Source organism: Trachurus trachurus (assembly GCF_905171665.1).
Source record: "Trachurus trachurus genome assembly, chromosome: 23".
NCBI classification, from domain to species: Eukaryota; Metazoa; Chordata; class Actinopteri; order Carangiformes; family Carangidae; genus Trachurus; species Trachurus trachurus.
The window spans coordinates 12,124,772-12,139,120 of NC_139912.1; the positions used below are offsets into that span (position 1 = coordinate 12,124,772).

The 14,349-nt window shown below is 42.7% G+C and overlaps 1 protein-coding gene across 1 annotated transcript in view; it reads left to right on the forward strand.

Moving 5' to 3' along the window:
* cacna1c (calcium channel, voltage-dependent, L type, alpha 1C subunit) overlaps positions 1-14,349 on the forward strand; it is a gene marked incomplete at both ends in the record, with an annotated part of 184,278 nt that overhangs the window by 164,710 nt on the left and 5,219 nt on the right. Inside the window, 12 exons of the mRNA XM_083999993.1 lie at positions 2,581-2,670; positions 6,022-6,159; positions 7,524-7,589; positions 7,977-8,068; positions 9,271-9,433; positions 10,057-10,184; positions 10,293-10,389; positions 10,735-10,837; positions 12,114-12,215; positions 12,342-12,469; positions 12,769-12,909; positions 13,743-14,107. Coding sequence (XP_083856119.1) covers positions 2,581-2,670; positions 6,022-6,159; positions 7,524-7,589; positions 7,977-8,068; positions 9,271-9,433; positions 10,057-10,184; positions 10,293-10,389; positions 10,735-10,837; positions 12,114-12,215; positions 12,342-12,469; positions 12,769-12,909; positions 13,743-14,107 — 1,613 coding nt within the window. The remainder of the gene's footprint in view (positions 1-2,580; positions 2,671-6,021; positions 6,160-7,523; positions 7,590-7,976; positions 8,069-9,270; positions 9,434-10,056; positions 10,185-10,292; positions 10,390-10,734; positions 10,838-12,113; positions 12,216-12,341; positions 12,470-12,768; positions 12,910-13,742; positions 14,108-14,349) is intronic.

Sequence of the window (14,349 nt, forward strand, 5' to 3'; positions counted from 1 at the left end):
TGCCTCTTCTTCTCCTCTCCATCTCGCTCCTTCTCTCTCTGAGCTTTTTCAGTTGACTTTTCTCTTCTTTTATGAATGTTTATCTCTCTCTCTCTTTCTCTGTCTTCTTTCTCGTTGGTTTGCGGTGCTGCTTGCTCACCTGAAATGCAAGCTGGGTAACATGGGTCTCTCACATTTTTCCAACCACCAAAAGACATCAAACCAATTATATGCTTTATCAAAACAAAGTAGTAGTAGTCAGACAGTAGACATTTCAAGTTAAATGAAAAGCAGTTTTCACATAGGAGTATGCCAACATAGTGTATGATGTATCAAAAAGTTCTGTAGGTCCAAAGATCTCCTCAAGAAACCCATGTTACCTTCTGAATTGATTGAACTGATGAATATTTTGCTTGAAAAAAAATGTTGTGCAATGTGAGAAAAAACATTTTCAATGAAAAGAAGCTCCTGAATCCAGAGAGCTACAACCACAGTAACTCATATTTGCACTTAAGTTCTGCCTGACAGGACAACACTACATTTATTTATTATTGGAATTATTTTTGAGGGGCTTCAAAATGACAATGTGCCCAAACCCCTCAGAGCCACAAGTCCACTTGAGAGGATGATTAGATATGATTTGATTCTGATTCACAGCTTTGATTTGACTCAAATTCAGTTTTAAATTGTGTTCAAATTGAACCAATCGGCCCCTTGACACACAAAGACACACACTAGCTTATTTCAGTTTTAACCTAATCTGCATTTAGTATGTATCAGTGCCATCTTCCTTCCCTACTTCCTTCCTTCCTTCCCTCCTTCCTCCCTTCCCTCCTTCCCTCCTGCACATCTCTCTTCCCTTTATCCATCACTGTGTACTCCCTCACTTCCCGCTGTCCTTCCTTCCCACAGTTTTCCTTCCCTCCAGCTCTCCTCCCCTTCACACCATAATGCACCTCAACTCTTCAGACCTGGACACACACACACACACACACACACACACACACACACACACACACACACACACACACACACACACACACACACACACACACACACACACACACACACACACACACACACACACACACACACACACAGACATGTAATTCAATCATAGCCACCCCTCCCTATCTTGAAATCAGCAAATTGTTAGCAAATATTTACTGATATTTTCTGTTAGTAAATAACAGTAAATATCACAATATTATATATTGATATCGTATTGACGTAGCCTGTTACTTTGTGTACATCATGTTATATGTGTATGGCCCTGTTAGAATACCTCCATCTGTCCTTCTTTCCTTCTTTTCTCTTTTTTTCTGGTATATTCTCATCCTTAGAAATTCTGTCCTTCCCTTGTTTGCTTTCCTTCTTTCTTACTTTCTTTTTCCTTCCCATTTCTCCTTGGATACTTTCCCTTCCTCTCTCTTTCTTTTGCTTTCTTTCTCCTCCTTTTTCTCTTTCTTAGCCGCTCCTACCAACAGTCATCCTATGTCAGGTCCTTGTGTATTTCAGTAGAGGACAGTGACAATGATGCATTCATGTTGTGGTAAGGTATTCTAACAGGGCCAATACCAAGGCAGAGTGAACAGCTCCTGAGTCATAGATTGAACTACTAGTTGATCTATCACTCTTAGCAGTGTAAGATATTGCAATAGCAGGGATGACCAGTGGGTGTCTCCCTACAATATGCTATCTTTGTGCTCCTTGATGTTATTTAAATACCTGTGGGCTCCGATTTCCAAAAGCATCCAAAATCATCTTTGTCATAAGTGGAACTGACTGAGATGATCTTCACTTCCTGTTTTTTAATGTGGTATTCTGACGCCTCTTTGACCTGAGAGTGGATTCAAGTTGTGGTCTGGTTAATTTACAATTACTGGACCACAAACACAGCAACAACCAAAAAATATAAACACTTTGTTATTTCACAAGATCCAAACCACTTCTGATTCCACTTGGATCTTGACTATTCCCCAGGTCAAAGGAATGAATAACACATTGTCAAGGCAGGCAGTCTCCTTAAATCCCAGGATGCATTTGGTAAACGCAGCCTCAGCTTCAACCACTGTTACTACACAGTCTAGCTTCAGCTGGCAGAAAGAAAAACAGATAGCTACAGAACCGCCACTCTATTCCAACTTATCCACGAGCTCACACTATGACATGTGCACTACATGGAAATGCCGCACACAGACACATTCACAGCCACATTTTCCCCCTCTGTGGCCGCTGCAGACCATCATTCATTATTTTAGCCCTTCATGTTTCAATCTTCTAGTGTTTTGATTAGTGATTCAGTCTGATGTGGTCCTAACAGAGGATGAGGCCAGTCTCCATCAGTAGTAACATCTTTCAGAAATCTCCCACATTGGCCCAGATGATTTCTTTTTCTTTTTTTTACCCTTCCATGTGATGGTTGATCAGAGGCTGAACTCTCAGTAGCCTGGTGGTTTGTCTGGGCCACTGTGAAATACTCTCTGATTTTCACATTAAAAACACACATACATGCATAGGGACACACACACACACATACACACACACACACACATAGCGAGGCGCTGCTCTGGTGCTGATCTTTGTTGCCTTTCCTTAAAGCCAGCTGACTCCTCCTCGTCCTCGTCCTCCTCCTCTTCGTCCTCCTCCTCCTCCTCTTCCTCCTCTCACCCCCCTGGGGTAAGGTCAATGGTACGCTCCGACGGTAACCTCGTCCGCCTCCCTACCTCCTCCAACATCCCTCCATCCCTCCATCCTCCCATCCCTCCTTCTGCTACGCCATCCATGGTATGATCCGTAACTTTTGGCTCCTCATTGGTCCTGTCATCTCCTCTCTGTCGCTCCTGCTAACATCTGCAGCATGTCCAGAGTAACGTTGATAAAGCTGTTCTACGTCTTCATATATATATGTATGGTGAAGGACACTGTATTGTGTAGACCTTGTATAACTGGAGTCTTGTGACTTTTCCTTGAGTGGCTATTGTTGTTGCCATGGCGCCCGCTGCCCCACCTCCCCCATGGCTTGCAATCTGCTACCCCTTCCCTTATGGGTATGGTATCTTTAGTGGTCCGTCATTGATGCAAGCCATTGTGGTCACGCAATCACGCTGTCCCTCTTTCCTCCACTCTTCTCCACTGGCCTGCTATCTATCTATCTATCTATCTATCTATCTATCTATCTATCTATCTATCTATCTATCTATCTATCTATCTATCTATCTATCTATCTATCTATCTATCTATCTATCTATCTGTCTATCTGTCTGTCTGTCTATCTATCTGTTTGTGAATCAGTCTATTTGTTTGGATGTCTCTCAATAATTCAAACTATTCTTCATCTTCAGTATCTCTCTCTCTCTCTCTCTTCCTCTGTTACACTTTCTATCACTGTATCTCTCCCGCTCACTGCCCCCACTCTCTCAACGGTGCAATGGTGCCCACTGTGGTCCAGTTGTGGTATTACATGCAGTACAAAATCTTGATTTACACTCCTCAGAACTGTGTGTCATTTTCCGCATATCTGTCAGTGGAGTTTGGGACAACTCATGTCTTGAGTTACTTGTCAACACTACAGCAAAAAAAAATCGTGACATCTCCCTGTAGAGAGCACCTTGATGCTATTATCGCAGAATCGTGGAAAGATTATATTTGTGCAATTAATTTTCTAAACTTTGATTTCTGTTCGACATCTTGAAAAAATCAGAGTCTGTTGAAAAGTAACATGTGATATCTGTTATCCCAAACTGCAGCAAGATGTGGTGGAGAATGGCAAGTTCTTTTTTGGAGCACACTGTGTATTCTCTGTGGGATTAGCATTAAGAATTGATGGCTTCTTGGAAAAACACAAATGGCAAAAAAAAAAAAAAAAAAAAAGATTCACAGGTCAGAGAAGTTTGTGTTGTGTTTTTTGGGTCATATTTAATTATTAGAGTGAAGACAGATGTATGGCACTATGCTGCTGGCATTGTTATGATAGAGATGCTGTGTTGTATGTGATCATGTTTATGTTTTATTTATATAGTGGTGCACTTGTGTGGAGTTTTGGTTTGCTGGTTGTTTGGTACCTGTATGAACTGGTATTTTTGGCATCAGAGGATTAATGTGCTGTCTGTGGTGCACTAATTGCGAATGATATACAGGATCCTCAGCTGCTGTTTTACAGTAACTGCATTGTGCGTTACACAGATGTTGATGTTGCCTTTGTTTTTCCGCCTTTTTTGTCTCGGAGAACGAGGAGCAGCATCATAAATAAATAAATCTGCATTAGAATAGCACTCAGCTAGATGACTGAATATTTCATCATGGAGTTATTTCCTGTGGTTGACTTCTGGGACAATAGACAGTTACAAAGCTACAATGTGTCACAGCATAGCGTAGTATACAAAATAATGGATTTCTGGAAATATAGCATGTTTATGGCAAGAGGCTCTGCAAATTAAAAGAGTGCAGTTTCTAGAAGATCGCAGTAAACAGGGAGAAGATATGAAGAGATTTGTTCCCCATGAAAATATAATTCTGTAGCTGGCACTGGGCAGTAATATCTTTATCTTTACCTGAATGTCATCTTTGGATTGTTCCTCCAGGTGGCCGGTTTCTCTGTGGCAGACAAACAATTAGCCTGCCTGCATGATTTATTGAAACAGGAGTCTGCCCGCGGGCGAGGATTTTTGTACTGTATCTGTAGTGAATTGTTATCAGTGATTTATGGAGCTTACCTCCATCGACGAAAGTCTCTGTGGGCCCTGTCTCAGTTATTAGAATTTTAGTCCATACTGGTGCAGAATAACCAATCATCTGCGCCTACATGATTTTCTTCAGGGGTTCCCTAAGTATTTCAATGTTTATTTGATAAATGTCAGTGCAATGCTGGATTGACCTGTAATGGGATAAAGAAACAAGTATTATTTACAGTAAAGCCCCAGTACAGACTTTTCATTTAGTGTTGATTATGGCGGCCCCTGTGGATGAAAGCAGCGGAATGAAGACTGCATTTCCCACTGTCATGAAGACGTTTGTCTGGCCGGCGCGTGTAGATTTGTTTTGGAATCGTCGGAAAGAAGACGGGACTTGCTTCTTTTTTTTTTTTTTTAGCAGCGTAATGTATCTATTCGTATCGTTTCGTCAGTGGTCCGACCCGACCATGCCTTCCACAGGTATAGAATTAGACTACTTAGAAATAGCGTATCTTCACACTGATGGGCTCATTTGCTGTTGTAGGTAACAGAGACACATCAGCAGAAACCAGAGACTTTTGCGTATCCAGTTAAAAGCTCCATACAGGGGCTTTAATGGCTGTAATTATGACAGTAATGAAGTGAAGGAGAGGGACAACGGCAGAATGTTGTGATTTCAAGACTAATCAGTTTTTGACGTTTCTTGTCCTATTTTTTTGTGGTTTTATGCTTTTAATGGACAGGACAGTTGGAAGGACAGGAAATGAGGAGACTGAGAGAGGGAAAATGACATGACAAACTTAGCTATATGACGCCTCAGTGAGTTGGATGTATCTGGTGGTTGGATGTATGCAGTGTAGAAGGTGAGACAGAGGTTGTTGGTCAGTTCATCTCTTTGTTGCCAAGTGTTTTTTCCATGAAGCCACAAAAATAAGCATGATTGCCCGATTCTCTCCCAGATCTCTTTTGTCAGTTGATTTTGATGGGATTTTGTAGGACGCAGATTTCCATTTATTAACTCAGTGTGTGTGTGTGTGTCTGTGTGTGTGTGTGTGTGTGTGTGTGTGTGTGTGTGTGTGTGTGCGTGCGTGTGTGTGTGTGTGTGTCATGCATATTTACATCCACTTGTACGTGTGGGTGGGAATATGCATACAAATGTTTGTACGTCTGTGTGTGTGTGTGTGTGTGTGTGCGTGTGTTTGTATGTTCACCTTTACCCCCTGTTTGTGTGTACGTTGTGTGCGTGTATGTGTGTGAATGCGTGTGAATGTGTTTCCCTCCCCTACCTATCTGCATGTGTCCCCATGCGTCCTGTGTTTTTTCTTAAAAAAAAACAACAACAAAAAAAAACACCAAACCCCACCAAAAGGGACTGCAGAACTCTGAAGAGAACGCCAGGATCTCCATCACCTTCTTCCGGCTGTTCCGCGTGATGAGGCTGGTGAAGCTGCTGTCTCGCGGGGAAGGGATTCGGACCCTGCTGTGGACCTTCATCAAATCCTTCCAAGTGAGGGGAGAACCGGACACAACATGCTAGAGCAGTGGGGTTGGGTTTACAAAGGCAGGCAAAAAATGGCAGAGGAGAAAGGGAATTTAGAGCAAAAGATTTTATAATCCAGACTCAGCATAGGGATTTTGAAGTTGATAGATGCAGGTGTTACAGTTAAATAAGGGGATTTTATACGGAATTAACCCAGACTCATTTAGTGCTTTAAAATAAAAATGTTATATCTTCAAATCAGAGTCACACGGAGCCAAAACTATCCTTGCTCTTGTGTAAATCCAGCCTAGTGGAGTCTCACAGTCCACCTTTCCTTTCCTTGCCTCCTCCCTCCTCGTCTCCACCTCCCACTTGTTCAGGAAGTCAGATGGGATGGGACACGCGAGTGTTTTGTCAGTTTAACTACAGTATGATGGAGAAGGAGGGAAAGAAAGAGGGAAGGTGTGAGGTAACGGAAAGGAGGGTTATGAGTCTCACAGCCGAGGCAGGGCAGGACGTAGGGACATGAAGTTGGGGGAAACAGGCAGGAGCTCAAACACCTTAACAAGCAGTCTTTATTCTCCTCCTCCTCCCTCTCTCTTCTCGTCTTTCTCCATACCTTCTTCTTCTACCCTTTTTTTACTCTCAAATACCCTATGACTAACCCCTGAGAGCTCACCATTCCCTGTAGGCGGGTAGTTAAGTTTAACAAAGCACTCCACCAAAAAATAAAATCATTTGATTAGATGAGTTATGGGGACATGAAAAATAATCTGTTCTCTCTCTTGTGTTAGCTGAGATGGGCCACTTCATGCAAAAGTACATTCAGTGATATTTAGTGATAAGCTACCTTACTTTACACAATATGCTTTTTAAATCTTATTTTGCTCTTTATTCCTATTTCATTTATCAATGAGTTACTGACTTAGCTTACTTTTTCATTTATCAGTCATGATCTGGCCCTGCTCTCCTTGGCACAAGGGTGATATTAGCCAGGAGCTCAGTTCCACACAGTTGCCCAGGTGTGTAAATATAGAAGACATACCTGTCCTGGCCATATTTGGTTCACGTCCAATCAGCTGGGACTGGTCTCCTGACTAAACTCAGAGAGCGGCTTGTATTTTACTGAGGTTTTTCACTCTGAAGTCAGATGATTTGTCCTGGATTGTTTTTGGTGTTGTGCCACACGGGGCTGCAGATCAGTTCACTTTCATACCACAAAGTAAATTTGAAGACTGTAAAAGTTTTATCAACACTTTCTTCTTTAGCTATCATCAGCTGTAAATTAATCTGGATGTGTCAGATTTGGATGAAAGTGAATGAGCTCCAGCCTCGGTGCATGGATGACAAATGTCGACAACGTGTCACTGATGTGTCTCTCCCCTCTTCAGGCTCTGCCCTACGTAGCTCTGCTTATAGTGATGCTATTCTTCATATACGCTGTCATCGGCATGCAGGTAAGCGGTCGTTTTGTCCCCTTGTTTCCCTGCCTCTGTCTTGTTCTCTTCTCTCCTTGTTTCTCCTTCAGCAAGCCTTTTGTCCCCTGTCTGTCCTCCTGGAGTCTTGTCGTCCAGAGTTCCCGTTTGGTCACTTTGTCCTCCTCTTCTCCAGCTCTCTCCTTCCTCTAGCTGTTGATACCTAGCTACTGTCCGTCTTTCCCTGCCTCTCCTTCTGTCTTTTCCACGAGCTGTTGTTATACTGTACTTTGTGTCACTTATGATGAGCGGGAGACTCTTTGATTTGATTTGCTGGGGACAGCTGGCCTCTAATTCTGATTGACTTCCTCTTGTCAACGCTCACATCATACTCTGTGTGCTGTGACTACTTACCTCCCTCTCGTGCAGATGTTTGGTAAGATAGCGCTGAGGGATCATACGCAGATCAACAGGAACAACAATTTCCAGACGTTCCCTCAGGCGGTGCTGCTGCTGTTCAGGTGAGGAAGATTACTACACTGTTCATCATCATTATGTTGTGCCTTCCCTCGCTCATCTTCCTCTTTCCCATATCTCTTAATATCTACTTTGTTCGTGATTTCTAAATAAACGTCTCCTGTTCTCTCTGTATTATCGTCCTCCCTTTTTCTGTTCTTTCCTTTACGATCTCCTATTTTATCACTGCCGTTTTATGACACATGTGGTTAAAGTGTCGAGCTCAAGTGAAGCGACCAACATGAGAAAATGTTATTGCAGCAAAAATCTGATGTAGAATCACCAGTAACTCAATAGTTAGATAATCATTGTTGTGAACTTTAAGTTGTTTTAGCTTTACATTATCTGGTCCACTGAGGAGGACACACCTTCTGCACAGTCGTCACAGGACTCTGCTGACAATACAATTAACAGCCTGAACCACTTCTTCTCTCTCCTGTGTGGTGATGGTAAGATTCCATGCAGGGGGCAAAAAAACACAGAAACTGAAAGGATACGTTACACATAATATAGGAGTACGCATTTTAAAATGATATAGCAACTATCTTAGTGATTTTTTCATAAAAGTACAATTTTTATCTGCTCATTTTCTGAACTGTCCCCTTCATGGAATATTTCATAGTACTGGGTTTCTATTCAAAGAGAGACAGCCTACATGGATATTTCATGTTTGCTACGATGTATCTGAATTCTAATCTATCTATATGATAGATCGATAGATAATAGCAAACACCTGTAAAAAACAATAAAAAAAATGCAAAATAGCAAAAGCATAGAATAAAAAAAAGGTCAGTATTCACAATGCAAGACAGTTGCAGTGTAGAAAAACGTAATATCTTTACTTTTGCTCTGTAAATGCAGTGTATATATATCAGGATATGAATGTCCTTTATTGTGCTGTTCACGCTCTAACATTTGTGTTTCTGTGTGTATGTTTCCCTCTTTTTGTCTTTGTACCTCTCTGTGTCACTCTGTTTGTATGCTTATATGCATATGTGCACACATCCATGTGTCCGTATGTCTGGTTTAATGCATACCCGCACATGTGACTCCATGCTGACGCCCACATGTGCACATCTATGCATGTGCGTGTGCCTCTACGTGTTTCTTTGGTGTATCTATATGCGCGCGTCTTTGCATGCATACCTGCGTCAATGTGTGGTTCATATCCGTGTGGCCGTGTTGCGTGCATGTGTACGTCTGTCAGGTGTGCAACAGGTGAGGCGTGGCAGGAGATCATGCTGGCTTGCTCGCCCAATCGGCCATGCGAGAAGGGATCGACCAACGAGAACAGCACGACTAACGAGGACTGCGGCAGCCAGTTTGCCATCATTTACTTTGTCAGCTTCTACATGCTCTGTGCCTTTCTGGTGAGTACAGAGAACAGCTTGGAGAGGACTGCTTGGTAAAATGGAGTCACGTTTCTAGACTTTTCTACAGTTGTGTCATCATCTGAAAGAGAAAACCATGTAAATGAGGACAGCTTTAGTGGAGTACAGGGAGAAGAAGAAAGGAAAATGGATTGTTCTGTCTTTAATGCAGAGTCCCATCAAGAGTCTGGATACAGTTTTTAAACGTTTATTGACAGAAGTAAAGGTGAAACTAAAAAGGAACACAGACCAATTGGTCAAAAACATGCAACATACATCTCTACAGATGTAGAAAACTACCAAATGAAATATCACCTGCAAAAATAAAATTCACAAATAACTCCTATTTAAACAAAATGCTATGAAATTAGCTACATCAAGTGCTCTTTCTTAGAATTTCATCACAGCCAAAACTGAACACAGATAAAGAGTTGGTAACTGTCTGCCCCTACACAGAATGCAAATTGCCTGCAATGCAGTCAAGTCATATACGAGGTTTTGACCTTGTCTTATTACATTCAGTTTTACAGTCAGGAGATTAGAGTACTATAGAGTACAGGTTATCATTTGAAATAGGCTATAACTTTAGAGTGGTTTCTGACAGTCTCCTGATTTTCCCCCAGATCATCAACCTGTTTGTGGCCGTCATCATGGACAACTTTGATTACCTGACGCGCGACTGGTCGATCCTGGGGCCACATCACCTGGACGAATTCAAAAGGATCTGGGCCGAATATGACCCGGAAGCAAAGTAAGTTCATAGAGACCTAGCAAAGTATGTCATCACAGTAATGGGACTTCTATCATCAGAGGCTGTGTGGGGAGAGTCTCTGTAATGTGACACCTGTGCTGTATTCAGGGGGAGGATAAAGCACCTGGATGTGGTGACTCTGCTCCGGAGGATCCAGCCTCCCCTCGGCTTTGGAAAACTTTGTCCCCACAGGGTGGCCTGCAAGGTAAAAACACACACTGTGCACAACATCCTATGCATGGTCCAAGGACTGCAGAGCTGCATACATTTCTGACTTTTAAATGAAAGTATTCCAAATGTACTCTCCTACTATCCTTGAGCAGAATTACATCTCATTGCTGTGAATTAATAAACCTTATTTGTCTATGTGCTGACAACTCATAACACACTGACAACACATGTGGAGAAAATATTGTCCATAGAGTCAAACAACTGTCTGTTTGGTGTTAACAGATTGCCAAATGTCAGTATATATTGGCAGTTTCTTAATTTGAGATTTTATGTGAATGGATCTGTGTGTGTGTGTGTGTGTGTTTCTTATCTCTTGTAGCGTCTGGTGTCGATGAACATGCCTCTGAACAGCGATGGAACAGTGATGTTCAACGCCACACTGTTTGCCCTTGTCAGGACCGCACTCAGGATTAAGACAGAAGGTAACAGACACACAAACACAAACATTCATATGGACTGATTTTTGTGTGAGATTGCTATGACCTCATAAAACATGTTTTTGGACAATATTCAAGATAGAAATTAAAGTACAGTAATACCTTATAGTGAATTTCTATTGGTAATCTGAATCGGGACAAACATAGATGAAAACTGCAAATAGACTGGTTTGCAGAGGCAAATCATAATCATACCATCAGACAGTTGTATTGCAGTTTAAGTCACTACCGATTTGGCTTCACTTTTCACAGCAGGAAGCTACGTCCACTTTTTTTTATACAGTCTATGCATGCACAGCCGGTTTTACCATTAAATGTAATGAACAGAACAGAAGAAGAGAAGAAGCAGGAAGAGGAGGCATCAAAGGAGAAAGACAGGAAGAAAGACAAGAAAAACAAGAGAAAAGGGGAGCAGAGAAAAGGAGCAAATGTGGAGAACACAGTCCTATCTCCTATACAATACATTCTCCACTACAATGTGGATGGAGTGGAACTGGTGGAATTGTATTGAATTGCTGCTTGACTTTGGTTCACTGACGTTGGAGCCAATCATTTCACCACAGGAAGTGTGACAGAAGGTTTCAACACAGACAACAGACTCTGAGTGGGGTTGACATCTTATGACCCACGTATTGTTGTGTGTAAGATACTTGGTAACGTTAGTGAAGGCTTGAGGCTGTGGTCATACACTCACTAACTCACTGACTTGAAGTCTGTGAGCCTCGTCGCTGCCTGGCCTGACTTGGAACAAGAGAGACTGACAACGTGCTGCCTCCCACTGCAGTCGCCCTGGCAAACTGTCAAGACGGTTGCGAGGCTCGGCCGACTCCGAGCCAAGCTGTCCTCCTCCCATAGCTGCTTCACTCGGCTCGGCTTGGCACGAGGCCAAGCCAGCGCCGGAGCCCGCTGCTCCCATGACAGCATGTTGTCCTCCAGCTGACAGTGTCAGCCCAAGACATCCACCCATCCACCAGGGGTAGTGGATAAAAACTTCTTGCTGCTGGGGGTCTTATTTACAACCTTGGCTGTGAGAATCTATGGTGTCACATACGACGCCATTCTGGCATGATGGGCCAGTTATGACACCAGTTCTCTTCATCAACAACCTGTTGAAGCTGCAGAAACATCAACATGAAGAAGGAGATATTAAACTGAAAGGAAAGCTGTCTGTGTGTAGCTGCTTAACCCTGATCAGGCTGTGGTTACTGTGAAAACTCTACTTTGATCCATCAGTGTATAAACATTGTTGGTATATGTGCAGGTAACCTGGAGCAGGCCAATGAGGAGCTGAGGGCGATAGTGAAGAAGATCTGGAAGAGAACCAGCATGAAACTCTTGGATCAAGTAGTGCCCCCTGCTGGTGGTGTGTACCCTCTGCAACACAATATCATCGTCTCAATTAGTATCCAATAAAAGAGGGAAATAGTTTCAATACTCACGCTGTGGTTCCACCACTTCAATTATATATATATTTTTTTATCTCTTGCAGATGATGAAGTAACAGTTGGGAAGTTCTACGCTACCTTCCTCATCCAGGAATATTTCCGCAAGTTTAAGAAGAGGAAAGAACAAGGGCTGGTGGCCAAGGTGCCCCCCAAAACTGCTCTCTCTCTGCAGGTACACACACACACACACAGGAGTTTTGTTGCCTCTTCCTCATACAAGCATACATATTAGGACATTTAGAAGACAGCCGTCGAGTTTTCAAATTGTGACTGCTCGCGCAAAATTAAAGAAATGTGTGAATGTGTGGGGGGGGGGTGGAGCATATGTGGGAGGACTCTTGTTATGAACTATAGAAAGAAAGAATAAATATTTTGTGTATATTCAGATGCAGTTTCTTGGGCTTTGACAGCAAAATAAACATGTTATTCCGTGATAAGTGCAACATTTTGTGGTGTTTGGTCTGTGCGTAGGCGGGCCTGCGGACGTTGCATGATATTGGTCCAGAGATTCGGAGGGCCATCTCTGGAGACCTGACCGTGGAGGAGGAGCTGGATAAAGGCCTGAAAGAGCCCGTGTCGGCTGCATCCGAGGACGATATCTTCAGGGTAAAGGTCGGATACACACACCCTCACTCACTCTCCAGAGAGAGAGAGAGAGAGAAAGAGCGAGAGATGATCAGCATCCAGCTTGAAGCTGTATTACTGCTCCATGCACATACACATACATGCCTGCATGTGCTCACAGGATCAAAAAAGACATTGAAAAAAAAAGCCTCATTTTCCACCACTTCCTATAACTTGGCATCCAATCACTGCAGATTTTGGAATTGGTCATCAAGGGTGTGAAAGAATAGAAAATTATTTTATGAAACAAATTAAACAACGAAGCAACAAAAAATGAGCACTGGAACCATACAACACACTCACACACACACACACATTCTTCTACTCCTGTGCAGCGAGGGTGAGTCAAGCAAGTTACCAGCTTTCCATTTCCACTATCATTGCTACATTCATATGCTCTGCTTTGTTTGCTGCAGTATTTTGTCAGAATTGCAGATAATATGCTAAAATAACTGTCTGAGCAACAACAACTAAGTGAATAGGGATTAAAATGAAATAATGACTCTTCTACCTAGATAATATTAAGTAATATTTAGATTTTAGATCAAGGTTTAGTGTCTGAAGGATTTTATCTCCTGAAAATAAATTTCTGATAATTTTGGATGCATTGCAAATAATACCTCTCCTTAGTTTGTGACGTCAGGTTTTTGCTTTGCATTTTCATCATGGCTGCTGACTGCTGCGAGCAGTGAATGTGGTGGTAGTGATTCTGACTGAGTTTGTGAATGTAGTAAGATATCAAGCATTAATATAACTCCTTTTTTCTTCTCACTTTTCTGTCTCCACCATCTCTTTTGCCCTCTCTCCTCTCGTCGCCACAGCGTACGGGCGGGTTATTCGGCAACCATGTCAACTACTACAACCAGAGTGATGGTCGTGGAACCTTCCCGCAGTCCTTCACTACCCAGCGTCCCTTGCATATCAGCCAGAAGGGTTCACCCTGCGAAGGCGAGAGCCCGTCCCACGAGAAGCTCATGGACTCGACCACATTCACCCCCTCCTCTTACTCCTCATCAGGCTCCAACGCCAACATCAACAATGCCAACAACACCGGGATGGCCGGGGTGGCAACCCAGGGCATCAGCCGATTCCCAAGCCCGTCTATAAGCACTGTGGACGGGCACACAGGACAGCCGCTCACCCCCATCCTGCTGCCAAAATCTGCATGGTGCTTTCCACCAAAGAGGTGAGTGCAGACCAGACAGTGGGTTTCATCTTCACCTTAGTAAGGGCTTGAATGTGATTTTCTCTTCTGAGTCTTTTATTCCTGTTCTTCCTTCTTCTTGAATTGAGACAGGAATTATTTATAGTTCTGTCTCACTTCCTGAGCATCATTACAGATATTTAACCAGCTTACTTAAGAAAAAAAAAAATCACATTTCAGTATGGACATAATTGGTTCTTCTATGTCCTTCACTTTCTTTTTCC